At 38.9% G+C, this 13,669-nt stretch overlaps 1 protein-coding gene across 1 annotated transcript; it reads right to left on the reverse strand.

Annotated features, from left to right (window-relative positions):
* Positions 1-218: 218 nt before the first annotated feature.
* LOC143687589 (olfactory receptor 2F1-like) lies at positions 219-1,160 on the reverse strand. The gene has a single exon (XM_077164678.1). The coding sequence runs from the start codon at positions 1,158-1,160 to the stop codon at positions 219-221; it is 942 nt and encodes a 313-aa protein (XP_077020793.1).
* Positions 1,161-13,669: the final 12,509 nt, after the last annotated feature.

Raw genomic sequence — 13,669 nt, forward strand, 5'->3', positions numbered from 1 at the left:
ATATTAGTATTGATTGTGGTTCTCAAAAATTGTCCCTTTACACACATCCACTGTCTACTCCCTCTACATTATGTGGAGGACAAGCTCCAATGTCTATTATTTTCAGAGTGAAGCCCTATCATTATACAAATCACTTCAATGTTTTTTGTTTCTGCAACAGCAGGCACCGGGATGGCAGGTGAGAACTTTACCTGCTGAGCCACTGTGGCCCACCCACTTTAATGTTTTAATTTAGAGCTCCTGTTTAGAACTTGACTCAGAGCAGCCTTCATATCCTTGTTCCGTAGACAATAAATGAAAGGATTCAGCATAGGTGTTACCACTGCATAAAAGACCATGACCACCTTGTCCTGCTCTGCAGAGGCAGCAGAGTGAGGCTGCATAAAGGTGAAGAGGGCCATCCCATAAGACATGGAGACCACAGTGAGGTGGGAGGCACAGGTCCCAAAGGCTTTGCGGCGGCCCTGTGTGGAGTGGATCTGCAAAATGGTGGCCACAATATAGCAGTAGGACAGTGAGACCAGGCAGCAGGGCACCAGCAGCACCACTATGCTGGAGGCCACTATCACCATCTGATTGAAAGTGGTGTCCACACAGGCCAATCTAATCAGTGCCAGTGTCTCACAGGTCACGTGATTCAACACATTTTGACCACAAGTGGGCAAGCACATGGTGACTATGGTCTCTGTGGTAGCGTTAGCCAGGCCCACAAGCCAAGAGATGGCTGCTAGTATTGCACAGAGCCTTGGGCTCATCACTGACACGTAATGCAGTGGGTCACAGATGGCCACATAGCGGTCATAGGCCATTGCAGCCAGCAATAGGAACTCACTTCCACCATAAGCCAGAGTGAAGAAGAGCTGGACTCCACACCGGGTGAAGGAGATGGTCTTCTTCTCCAGGAGGAAATGCACCAGCATCTGGGGGACACCACTGGAGATGTAGCAGATGTCCACGACTGAGAGGTTGCAGAGGAAGAAGTACATGGGCAGGTGGAGTCGTGAATCCAGCCCAATCAGGAGGATGATGAGCCCGTTGCCCAGCAAGGTGAGCAGGTAGGCAGCACCAAACAGGACAAAGAGTCCAGCCTGTGTCTGCCTGTCACTGGAGATGCCCATTAGGACAAACTCATTTACCCAAGTTAGGTTGTCCTTCCACATATAGGAGACAGGCATGACTTTCAGGTTTGAAGTAAAGTCAGGAAAGAGAAGTTAAAGTCACACTTAAGGAATCACTTTCTAAATCAAGACCTTGGATTAGGCTATGGGTTAAATGGAGCTGAAATTGGGGCACAACCCTTTGAATCCTCAAGATAGGTGGTTTGGTTGCATGTAATTGAAGACTTTAGAGGAAGGAGCTTTTTGTTCTCATCCTAAACTGTGAGTTCTCAAAGATGAAGTCTCCACTTTGGTCATCTTTCTATGTGTAGAGCCCAGCACCTTTATAATTATATAAGATATAATCCATCAATGTAAAACAAAAAAGAAAAAAGGTGAATGTCCAAGTGTTGTAGGGGAAGGGAATGGGTGAACAGGTGAAGCACAGGTAATTTTTAAGGTAGTGAAATTATTTTTCATTACACTGGAATGATGGTTACGTGACTTTATGCATTTGTCAAAACTCATAGAACTGGATAAATCAGAGAGGGAATCCTAATATAAACTATGACTTTACTTAATAATGTTATCAATATTGATCAATGATTGTCACAAAGGTATCAAACAAATTCATGATATTTAAAATAGGTGATATTGTATGTATGGATGGAGGTAAAAAGAATTCTGCACTATCTGCTCAATCTTTGTGTAAATTAAAACTGTTTTACAAAATAAAGTGTATTAATTACAGTAAATACACACAACAAATGAAGTGATGGAGGGGAAGATGCTTACTTTAGATGGGGCAGTCAGGGAGATCTTCCCAAGTTGTTAACATCGAAAGAAGAGGAGAAGGAAGGAAGGAGACAGCATGCGGAGAGCTAAGAAGAGTTGCAGACAGAGGGATGAGAAGCACAAAGCCCGGTGTGCAGTGTTTTAGGAGCAAAAGTGAGAGTGACCAGAACTGAGATTGGAAGGACAGGGAGGGACCAGATGATGCAGGTCTTTACAGACAAAGATAAGGAGATCAGATTTTTTAAGCATGATGAAGAACTATTGTAAGATAAAAAAACAAACAAACAAATAGAAAACATTAATTCAGAATAGAGCTTTTAAAAGGTAAGGACTTAAAAACAAAACAGAAATTCCCACAATATTATTACAGCATATACATTCACATTCACTCACACACAGTTACGTGTAAACACTTCATCATCACACGTCTGGTCAGCTTATTGAAAATTTCTAAGCAGGTGAGAGAAAGGATACAAATTAGGATTTAAGGTGATGATTCACTGATCTGTGGAAAATAGATTATGGAAAATGAATAATTTAGGAAGATGTTGCAATGGTCCAGGTGAGCAAAGCTAATGACGAAAGAGAGAAATGTAGAGATTTGAAATGAATTTTGGAGGCAATATCCTAAAAATCTCCTCAAATGTTTGGATGCGGGAGGTGAACAAAAAGAAAGGCAATTTCCAGTTTTGTGCTTTGAGCAACTGTGTGGGTGCTGGTGCTGCTCCCTGTGAGTAAAGGCAGCCAGGGAAACAGAGGTGAGGAGCAAAACCAAAAGTTTATGGCACATGGCAGGGCTGGTATCTATTCTGGGAACAGAGAGCAGAGAGACCTTTGCATTGGCTGAAGCCTCAGGGCAGGGTATCACTGAGGACAACTATTGCTGCACTTAGAAGGAGAAGGAGGAAGGCAAGAGACTGCAGATATGAGTTTTGTTTTTAAAGCATCCTTGCACCTAATAAGTGGGATCACAGAAAAATATCCACTCCTTAACTTTTTGCTGAAGATTTTAGAAGTGGCTTTTGGGAGAGGGGACTATTTCTTAGAATGGACCACAGTTTTTATTGGCTCAATGACTCTTCTTGGTGGAAGTCTTTCTGAAAGCATTTGAAAGAAACTTCTCCTTTGAAACATAGGAAAAGTGAGGACAAGAAATATTGAGAACTTTACCTTGGACCATACCTTTAGCTAGTGGCTACATTACCTTGAATTGCTTGCCTTTGTTCTTCTCCCAACTTGTGCTTTTATTAGGCTTCTGTCAAAAGCCATGATACAGAAATTTGAATTCGGGTAAGAACATTTATTCGATAAATATTTACTGGCAAGCCCTGCTATCAGGTACTGTTTGATGTGCTGGATGATATATTGATAATTGTGTATGAAAGCATTTCATATGTGGTGAGGCTTTATGACAAGTATCATAGCAGTTAGTATTTACCTAATGCTGACTGTGAAAGCGTTCAAATAGTTTACTTAGTTGACTTCTCAAAACAACCCTGTGGGATTAATTCTGTTATTGTCTTTAATTTAGCAAGGATAAATAAATTCGACTAAGTCACAAGGCCTTATAATGGAAAGAACTGAATTTGATGCAAGAAAGAACCTATCGTTTCAACATACATCTAGGAAACACTGCCTTCCAATATTAAGAATTTGTGTTTAGAAAATTGGCAGTGCCACATAATCAAATAAGAAATTTAAAAAACTGAATCTTGGTAGAAATTTGTGAGAATCAAATGCAAGCATCATTGTGAAATATATGTCCACCAAACTGGGACAGAAATGCAATAATCAATGTTAAGAAAATCAGAGCAGAACCACAGACTCAAATATAATAGAATCAAAGCATGACTCAATCTAGATTTCTTCTGGCTAGTAACAGTGGATGGGCTGTTAATGGTGGTGAGAGAGAGCAGAGAACTTGAATGGGGACCAGACATCTTTTGCCTTCCATTCCCTGGCCCTGCAGCAGCCAGAAAATGTAGAAACTGTAGGAAGTTCTAAGAATAGAAAGTGGGTATGGGTTCTCAGGGTTGGAAATCAGGTTCTGGGTCCAAAGCGCTGTTCCCAGGGTCCAGGCTTCTGTGTCCTACACCTGTTAACCTGGAGCTCCCTGTATCAGCAGAGGAAGTAGCTCAGTTCTGATCCATTACAGTCCTTCTACAGCAATCAGAATTCTCACCTTCAGAATCTCTGACATGGACTGAGATTCCCTCCAGAAGGACACTGTTAAAATACAGAGGAATAGAAAATGTTAAAAAGGAAAGGAACCATAGAGACCATGTTTTCCACACCTTTTAATTTATAGATGTGGAAACAAAGGGAGTGAAATTTGCCCAGGTGTCAGACTCCTTAGGAATGAGCTGGAGTTAGGTAGTTAGGTACAAGGGTATCATGCATATTCCCAGCTCTCCACAAGCTTAAGTTATTGAGGAAAGAGAGGAGTTTTAGATGGATGTGGGCAGTACTACATTCTACATACAGTATGAACTCGATACATTTTAAAATACATTCTGATACTTTTCTTAGATGATAACAAGCTTTTCTTTATTTCTAGATAGTCTCCTTTTCAGGTTTTGTGAGAATGAGATAATTCCATTACACTTTGCTTGAAATCAGTGAACATTTAGTGAGCCCAGAATACTTCCAGGTCCAATACCAGGTGCTGCGATAAGGGGGATCAGTATGGTCTGGTCTCCCTCTCCAGGAGCTCAGCCTGTCAGGGAAGGTAGAGTGCATGAGTAATGATAACTTATCAGAACAGTCTAGAGGAAGCTCATGTGTCTAGTCTGGTAACTGGAGACATGATATATTCATGTCTATGGATATGTCTACATAAATAACTGGGCAGATAATTACAAATAATAAAGAAGGAAAGAAACAGCCAGTGCATTTGATTCATGAAAAGTAGATTTCATTCAGTGTGTACTTAGATTGATAGTAAGGAGATCTGTTATTTTACCTGCCCTGATGAATAAACTACACATATGCTCCTGGGAAAATTACTACATTGGGCCACAGATTCCTCATCTGTAAAATCAGATGCCTAGATTAGATAAACATTAAGGTTTCTACCAGCTCTAAAGATTTCTTCTGGCAAATTTCTCAAGATCATGAAAATAAAAGTTTCCTTTTTATCCTCCATTCATAGTTCCTTGAATGTACATCTGCATATTCTGAGTATTTCAGAATATACTGTTGATTTAAAATTCTAGCTGTTGTGATAAATGAATAGCGATAAACTATAGTGCATAAAAAGAAAAAAATTAAATTCTACAGTCTTTGCTCACTCAAAGTATGCTTAGCTAGTGGGGCTGTAGCCAATAAAATATTATGTCCTACTGGGTTTTGGACTCAAAGAATTCATACCACACATAACTGTTAGAGATATGCCAGTGAATGAGATCAAGTTGACTTGTTCTAATGAAAAAGGGAATGAAAGAGGGAAGGAACTCATGCTGTTTGGATCAAGGCTGAAAGACTTGTGGTTTTCTGATATGTGAGCATCTTTACAAAGTCCATTCCAGATAATTCCTAGAATGGGGTACCCCAACAGCAAATTTTCCACTAGATCATGGCCCACACCTGCCTTAGTTCCATAGGAATTATGTCCTTGATGGTTGAACATATTCACCATCTTATTTTCCAAGGAAACATGATGTCAATGTCTATCTTTAATTTTTTTACCAAATCCAACCCTTCTCCATTCCTTCTTCTGATCTCCAATATACGTCAAATTCCTTGAAATCAAGAAAAGAGACTTACCCTTTCTTGTCCTCCGCACATAGCTCTTTGAACAAAAGTCTGTATACGCACTTCAGTTTATATTGTTGATTTGTCAACTGATGAAGAATGAGGACTCTATAGAGTGACTCACAAACAATGAGTTGTATCATCTAGGTTGTGGGAAGAATCCAAAGAACCTCCAGTGACACCCAGTATGAAAACTCAGAGTAGGATCCCATGACAGCCCTGGCTATTCTTGGTGTTTCAGTTCTATCCCCTCACCACCTGCTCTTGAGTCTTCCTTTGGGGACCCGCAAGCCTGAGTACTCACCTGAGTGCACAAGACTCTTGCTAAATGAAAAGCATCATGTTTCTCGGAAAGTCCTTAAAGCAGCTGTCCATCCTCTTCTTGGGGATGGAGGTTTGACTTTCTCAGACCTAGTTGATAATTTTTCAGAGCTTAAGACTCCCCAGAGGGCAATTACTTGCTTCTAGTGTACTCTTTTATTCCTCATCCCTCCGTCTACTTCTCTGCAACAACAGCTCCCCCTCTTCTAAGTTCCCTACAGAATAGACATTCCAAAAACATTTTATCTCAACTTTTAATTGTCCTTCATCTCAGGCTAATGAGCCTTCCCTGGTTCTGTTGGGTCTTTCACTGTCCATAAAAGGCAATGGCATTGTTGGAGAGTTTTGGTGGCTTAGATGCAGACATATTTCCTCTTCCAATCTTGTGGGAAGACATTGAAAGTGATTGGAAAAGGGATGAAGAACTAAAATCTTAGTGCATTGAGTTCTTCCTAAGTGAAGAATAGGAAAGCATCTCTCTCACCCTCACACATCTGGCTTTAGGAGCCAGGGATTGGTGAATAGGCATCACACAGGGGAAACATCATGTCCAGAGCCTGGGAACCATGAGGAGTCCCAGGTACACAGCCATTAAAATCTTTCCATAGACTCTTTGGTGGTCTCCCATGTCACATTTCTGTGGAATTAAGTGTTTCCTCTGCATATTTTCATACCACCAGCAGCTTTTCCAGCTTTCACTAATCTTGTTCTCCCAGTTCCTGGAATCCCACTTCCTGGACATCTTCCCCAAAGTTTAATCATCTCACTGTAATTATTAGAAGGTGTGGAGAAAATAGTGGTCAGGGAAGGTGTTATTCTACTATAGAGAAAAGAATGAGGGAGTGACACCAAAGTGGTGGGACACTGATGCGCATCAAAGGTAGACTTGCTATGAATGGATATAGATGACTCAAAGGTAAGGGAAAAGAATCTCTGACCACCATCTTCTGGACTACAGAGTGGGTGATTATCTAATAAAAATGTTTCCTTGCTGGTCAGAAAGTATCTTTCCTATTTTCCTAAATGCTAAAGCTATAGACAATATGTAAATAGGTACAAAGGAAAAAAAAAAAAACAAAATAGACAATAATAGATTCTGCGTGATCCAAAATGGCAAAGAGATGATACACAATCGGTTGAATGTATGTGCACATAGCAACATAGAAAAAGATCTGGATGGGTGGTCATAAAATGCCAAAGCATTATCTGGATAGTAGGTTCATGGATATGTTTATTTTGTTCCTTTGCTTATTTCTTTTGAAAAAATTCTGAAATAAATACACATTATTTTATAATATAAATTTACATATAATTAAAAAAATTCTTATTGAGATGGATAGCTCTTTGAGATGGGTATGTTGGACAATCAACTTGTTTTCATGTCTAGCTGCTGAATATCCTTTGGGCAACACAGGTGAATGTTAAAGGATGGAGGAAAAGTGCAGTTAAAATTCATTCTCAGCAAAGTACATGTGACTACAAGTTTTGAATCATTTATACCATAAAGGTAAGTTGTAACTACTCTATAATGGCAAACCTTCCAGGTTAGAGTCAGGATAATTAGTTCTTACTCTGATTTTAGTACAAATACTCTATGGCTTTGGGCGAATCTCTTAATAACCCTAGGTCTGTTTCCTCATTTATGAAACAAGGGGTTTGGCAAAGACCTCTAAGGTTCCACAGTTCTGGAAGTCTGTGTTTTTCAGTGTGTACATTACAGTGTTTTTGTTTCATTCTAGATGCTGAAGTCTGACCCTGGAGTCAGACCATCAGTGGGTCCAAGCTGTGGTACTGAGGAGGGCAGAAATAGTTCATTCCTTTGAGCCTCATCCACACAGGAGTTTTATTGAAGGAGACAATATTTTATTCACTATTCAGACTTCCAGCCTTTGGATGTAATTAATTTCCTGCAATATCTGTGCAACACAGAACTGAGGCTTGCCTATTTCTTTTCCTTAACCCTTGGAATTTAGCCCACGACTACCCATTTCCCTATCCCTTATTTCTTTACTGTAACATCTCTTTGTCACAGATTTTCTTACTATTAGGAATAGTTTAGTTCACTGCTAAGGAAGTACTATATCTGGGTTTCAATATGTACCTTTCCTGTTCAGTTCTTCCCAGTGAGTTTTTTCCCAGAATAAACTTTTTCACAACTTCCTTCAGAAAAATGTCAAGATACACCTTCTTGGAAGCATGTTACTTGAGCTGATGGCCACTGTCTGCTAGCACCTTCAAAGACTTGTATACATCTCTTCACAAATTAGCTCCATCATGATAGGGTCTGAATACTGCTCTACTTCTTAGCTTTACCACAAAGAACAATTTAAAATGCAATTTCCATGCTTTGGTTTTCTGTCTCTGCCAAACCAGCTCTGTGACTTGGGGAAAACCACTTAAGTGCAAGTTTACAGATGAGAAAGAGACTTGTCAACTAATATTTATGAACACTAACTACTTTATAAAAATCATCTCATTGAAACTTTATGTAGTTTCCTTCTTATATATATATTTTTTTTCTTGAGATATCTTCATGTACCATACATATGCATCTATCCAAAGTATACAATCAGTGGCTCAAAATATCCTTATATAGTTGCGTATTTATCACTAAGATCATTTTTAGAACATTTGTATCACTCCAGGTAAATATTGAAATCTATTCAGTTTATTCCTCTTACCCCCCCCCATTATTTATATTTGTCCTTAATTTTTTTACTCTCTGTCCATATCCATGGTAAAGAGAGCATCAGCCATGAGGTTTCCACAACCACATGGTCACATTGTTAAAGCTATATATATATATATATATACAATCATCTTCAAGAATCAAGGCTGCTGAAGTACAGTTAAACAGTTTCAGGTACTTCCCTATGGCCATTTCAATGCACCATAAGGTAAAAAAAGGACATCTATATCATGTGTAAGGATCCCACTTTGGCTTTTCCTGATGCTGTGATTCCTTACTCCTACCCCCATGTATAAACCCATATACATCATCTCCAAAAACTAATTGTGATTCCTTTCAGACCACTGGCTTGGAAATCCAACTTGCATTTTAAGCCTAAGACCACTTTTTCTCTATCATTCTGATCCTTCCTGGCAGATTCTCTAGATGAACTTTCAGTTGCCTTCAGCACCTCCCATTTGAGGCATACAGGAACTTGAAAGTACACTGATGCTATGGACAGCCAGGTATTATGTCTCAGATTTTTCTGTCTGGCATCTTCCACCGCTGCTGCTGCTCTATTGTCTCCATAACTCCTTGGAGATGCTGAACCATCTTGAACAATAATTTCCTCCAAAGGCTTCGAAGGTGGATCAGGAAAGCAATTTTATTTTTGGCACTTTCTTCATATTATCACTTTTCCATCCATATAGTTGTGTATTCACCACTATGATCATTTTTAGAACATTCGTATCACTCCAGATGAGTATTACAATTTATTCAATTTTCCCCCTTATCCCCCCTTCTATTATTTATTTTTTGTTCTTAATTTTTTTTACTCTCTGTCCATATCCATGATAAAGAGAGCATCAGCCATGAGGTTTTCACAATCACACGGTCACATTGTAAAAGCTATATATATACAATCACCTTCAAGAATCGAGGGATTAAATCCCTTAGTGGGGAGGTCAGGACATATATGGTGGACTCTGTTTCTCTTATCTTTCCTTCTTTGATCTTCTCTCTGCACCTATGCTAAGGGGAATTTTTTCCACCTCTTTTTGGGATGCAGGAAATTCCTGTATGTCATATCCTGAGTTCCCTATGCCCCTAGTTTATCACCATTTCAGTGTTCAAGTCTGAAGGCTATGGTTTTTTAACATAAGTGCCCCAGTGCATCTAGAAATATAGGATTAACAAAGACAAAAATCTATTTATCTAGTATTCCCAGAGTATACCCCTGTTATACTAACTACTGTCTAAACAGTGTCTGTCTTGTATGGAGAGGAAGTCTTTCTCTTCTCTGTTTTATTTAGCTCGTTTCATCTGGCTCCCAAAGGACAGGGTGGGCTTTTGTCTTCAACTCCATGTGGTTGTCCCTCTCCTGGTTCATTATGGAAAAACCCTCTGTGGAACCACTCTCTTCCTTTCTCTTCTTATTGGTTTCTAATTTTTTTTCATCTTTCTGCTCTATACACATCCTAGCATTCATCTTGGGTTCAGTTGCTTCTTCTTGGCCTTTGGCCTTAGTTGGCAGTCATTCAGTTCCATGGCAGAACTGGGGCTGTGGATCCATGTGGGTAGATAGAGGAGAGGATAAAGGAATGCAGCCACCATTGTGCTAGCTTCAGAATCAAGCAGCTACATGACAATCAGATTTGAACATTAACCATAAGGCACATGTAATAATTTGATAAAACAACTGCCTGATTCTTTCTGAAAAGCTCTTTTGGTTTCCCTAACTTGGTCCTTAAAGGATGTCATAAGGAGTGAGAGGGAGGAAAAAAAATTATTTGTCAAATTCAGAGCAAGTCTGTGAAGTAAGCATAGGCTTGGCCACCGCTGGACAAATGGTAGAGAACCAGACTAAGATGAAAATCGAGATGTGTCTGGTGTCAAACATCAAGTTCTTTTCACTGAAAAATGCTGCTTCCTCCATTCATTCTAAAATGAAATGGTTGCAGTGGATGAGCCCTGAGGCCTCCTCATGCCCTGGCATTTTGAAGTTCTATACATAGATGTTAGCAGGAGGGGAATCAACATCTTTTTTGTTGTCAGGATCTTTCCATGACCCAATTAAGCAAACTGATGTGTCTCTTAATACCCCGAAGAAACAGAGAGCAGGGTTCTGTCTGAGTGTTTCCTCTACTCTTATCAAGTACAATTTTCTTCCTGGCCTTTAGAAAAGGAAACTGACTTACTTTTGTGTCTAGAGCCTGTGGCTCACCTGGAGGCCTAAACATTTTTCTCAATTTTGCCCTTACACTTTTCATCCTGTGGTAGGATGAGCATTATCTTCCATAAATATGTCTTCAACCTTATCCCCAGAATCTCTGAATGTTAACCTATATGACAGAGGGACTTTGCAGACATGATTAAGCCTAAGACCTTTAGATGTGGAGATTATAATCAATTATCCAGGTAAGAGCAACATAATCACAAAGGTCCTTATAAAAGGGAGGTAGGAAGGTCAGAGGGCGGTGAGATTCAAGGAGAAACGCTCAAGGATTTCAGTACTTCATACACTGACACTTTTAAATCAATTTAATATCAAGGTTTGGAATCAGACCTGCCTTTGGCAAGTCTTGTGTGCCCTAGCTCAGATTCAATTATTTTTCCCTGTTTTGAATGAGATAATAACTATAAAATTCTTTGAAAATTATTAAGCACTACACACATGTATAGTTTTTGACATTTTCTCTATTTTTCATGGGATAAAGGAGAAGTGGAGTTGCAGCCTGGTAAGATCAAAGTCTTTCTATGAGAGTTGGTGGAATTTCACTGGATTTCCTGGAGACTCTTGGAGATTGATGGAGAGAGGGAGGATGTCTATAAGGCAGTTTCTTGGGGCAACAAACCTCACCCTCTTGATCCTTTCTTTATTATTAGGAACAGAGGCAAGATATGAAAGCATCCTCCTTGCCTCCGTGAATAATTTCTGGATTCAAAAATGGAAACCAAGCTGTTGTGTGATGTCCCAGTCCTATACTCACTTTGATTTTCTGAGTTGCCTTTGAAGCTCAGTGTTCCTGCGCCACTCACTTGGTCAGGGGAAGGCTTCCTGGCTTGGCATCCATCCTCTCCTTCCTGGTATCCCTCAGTGCCTTCTGGGGGCCATGGTCTGCTTCCAGCACAGAAGCTATGGAAGTTTTCTGCATTTAATAGAAAGTGCGAGGAACAAACCCAGACAATGGAGCTTCTGAAATGGTGCTTCCAAACATCTTTCACAGAATTCTAAGGGAGGCATAAAATATTTGGGGTTTGAAGAAGAGCAGTCCTGAAACAACCTGTATATTGCAAAAGAGAATAATGAGAAAAATTTAAGTTTCCAAAGTTTAATATGATAGAAGGAAATGTGTGAGGAAAAAAGTAATTTCTATTTGTAGCATTGATTTGATTAGCAGCTTTCCTCTAAAGTGTTCAGAGGATTGAAACATGAAAATAGCTACCATTTATTCAGTGTTTACCATAGACTGAGCACTGGGTTAAGTGCTTTACATGGATTATCTCATTTCATTCCCACAGGGCCCCATGAGACAGATATTAGCATTCACTGCATTTTACGTTTGAAGAAATAGAGGCAACAGAGACTGTAACCTGGCCATGGTCACAAGTGCAGAAAGTTGGGAGCCAGGATTCAGACCCAGGCATTCAGAGTTGAGAGCCTACACTCTTAGCCAGTAGGCTATGCTGCTCCAACCCTGTCATAGTCTGCACAACAGATAAAGTTATCCCTGGTAAAGAGTGTGTCTGACACTGAAAATGGTTTATGGTCTTGGGAAAAAGTCATAGTCAGGGTGGGATTTTCAGTCCCAAGGACATATTCAATTTGCTATTTAAAATATCCAGAGCACTGTAAAATCAAAACTCTATACCTCAGACACCAAGATCTCATACTGTATGATTTATTTATAACATCCAGAACAGGTAAATTAATAGAGAGAAAAAGCACATTTTTGGTAATTAGGAGTTGGGGCAAGAGTGGACTAGGGAGTGACTTCTTAAAGTGGTATGAGGCCTTTTTTGGGGTGATAAAAATATCTCGGAACTTGATAGTGGTGATGTTTGTACAGCATTGTGAATGTACCAAATGCTGCTTAATTGTATACTTTTAATGATTAGTCTTTATAAAGTTATCCAACTTTTACTCAATTTAATATCGCTACTATCAAACATATATCTAAAATTTATTCTATCAGTCTGTGGAAGCTTTAAGATCAGTGGAATGACTTTTAAGACTTATGCTTATTAAAGAGATGTTTATTTAGAGAAAAGAAAGATATCTATTTCTAATATCCTTGAAAAACAATGTTAAGATACTCAGGTTGTGCAAATATTTATTCTAAAGTGATTTCTAAATGCTAAGAAGGCACAACAAAATAATTTATTAAATATTACTATGACTGGCATATTATTTAAAAAATTAAATTCATAACTTTAGGTTACATTTTTAATGCTCTTTATCTACCATTAATGGCCTGTACCCATTTCATTAAAAAAAGGTACTGTTCATACACATTTTATAAAGCATTAGAGTATTATTAATTACTTTATAGTTTTTAATTATTTTGAAGACATAACACTTTTTATTTTATGGTACAATTTAGGCCCTGTAGAGGATTAATTTAGAGATAATTTTTTACTAGAATGCCAGGCCTCTATTTTTAATATCATTCTTGTAGGAGCACACAATGTGTTGCAGCATGGTTTTTGATAATAGTGTTTTCCATGAATATTTTGGAAAAATGGTATTAAAAATGACTGGGAATGAATTCTTCTGCTGAAGCTTTTAATTTCAGCTATCCATGCAGCAAAGCATTTTATCAATGATAAACTATTAGATTTAGTAGTGATATTGGAGAAACTTGGCCCATATTTTGCTAATATTACAAAACATTGGCCCATATTTTGCTAATATTACAAAATATTAAATTGATGACAACTTGATCGATCCTCAGACTTCTCTTGCTTGTAGCCAGGAGGTAATTGCATCCTCCACATGAGTCATGAGTCCAAATACACTGGACAGAAATAC

This window comes from Tamandua tetradactyla, chromosome 1 (assembly GCF_023851605.1).
Source record: "Tamandua tetradactyla isolate mTamTet1 chromosome 1, mTamTet1.pri, whole genome shotgun sequence".
NCBI lineage: Eukaryota > Metazoa > Chordata > Mammalia > Pilosa > Myrmecophagidae > Tamandua > Tamandua tetradactyla.

Bases quoted from the DNA above. Each gene is read 5' to 3' on its own strand.
- LOC143687589 (XM_077164678.1), bottom strand. From the start codon at position 1,160: ATGTGGAAGGACAACCTAACTTGGGTAAATGAGTTTGTCCTAATGGGC.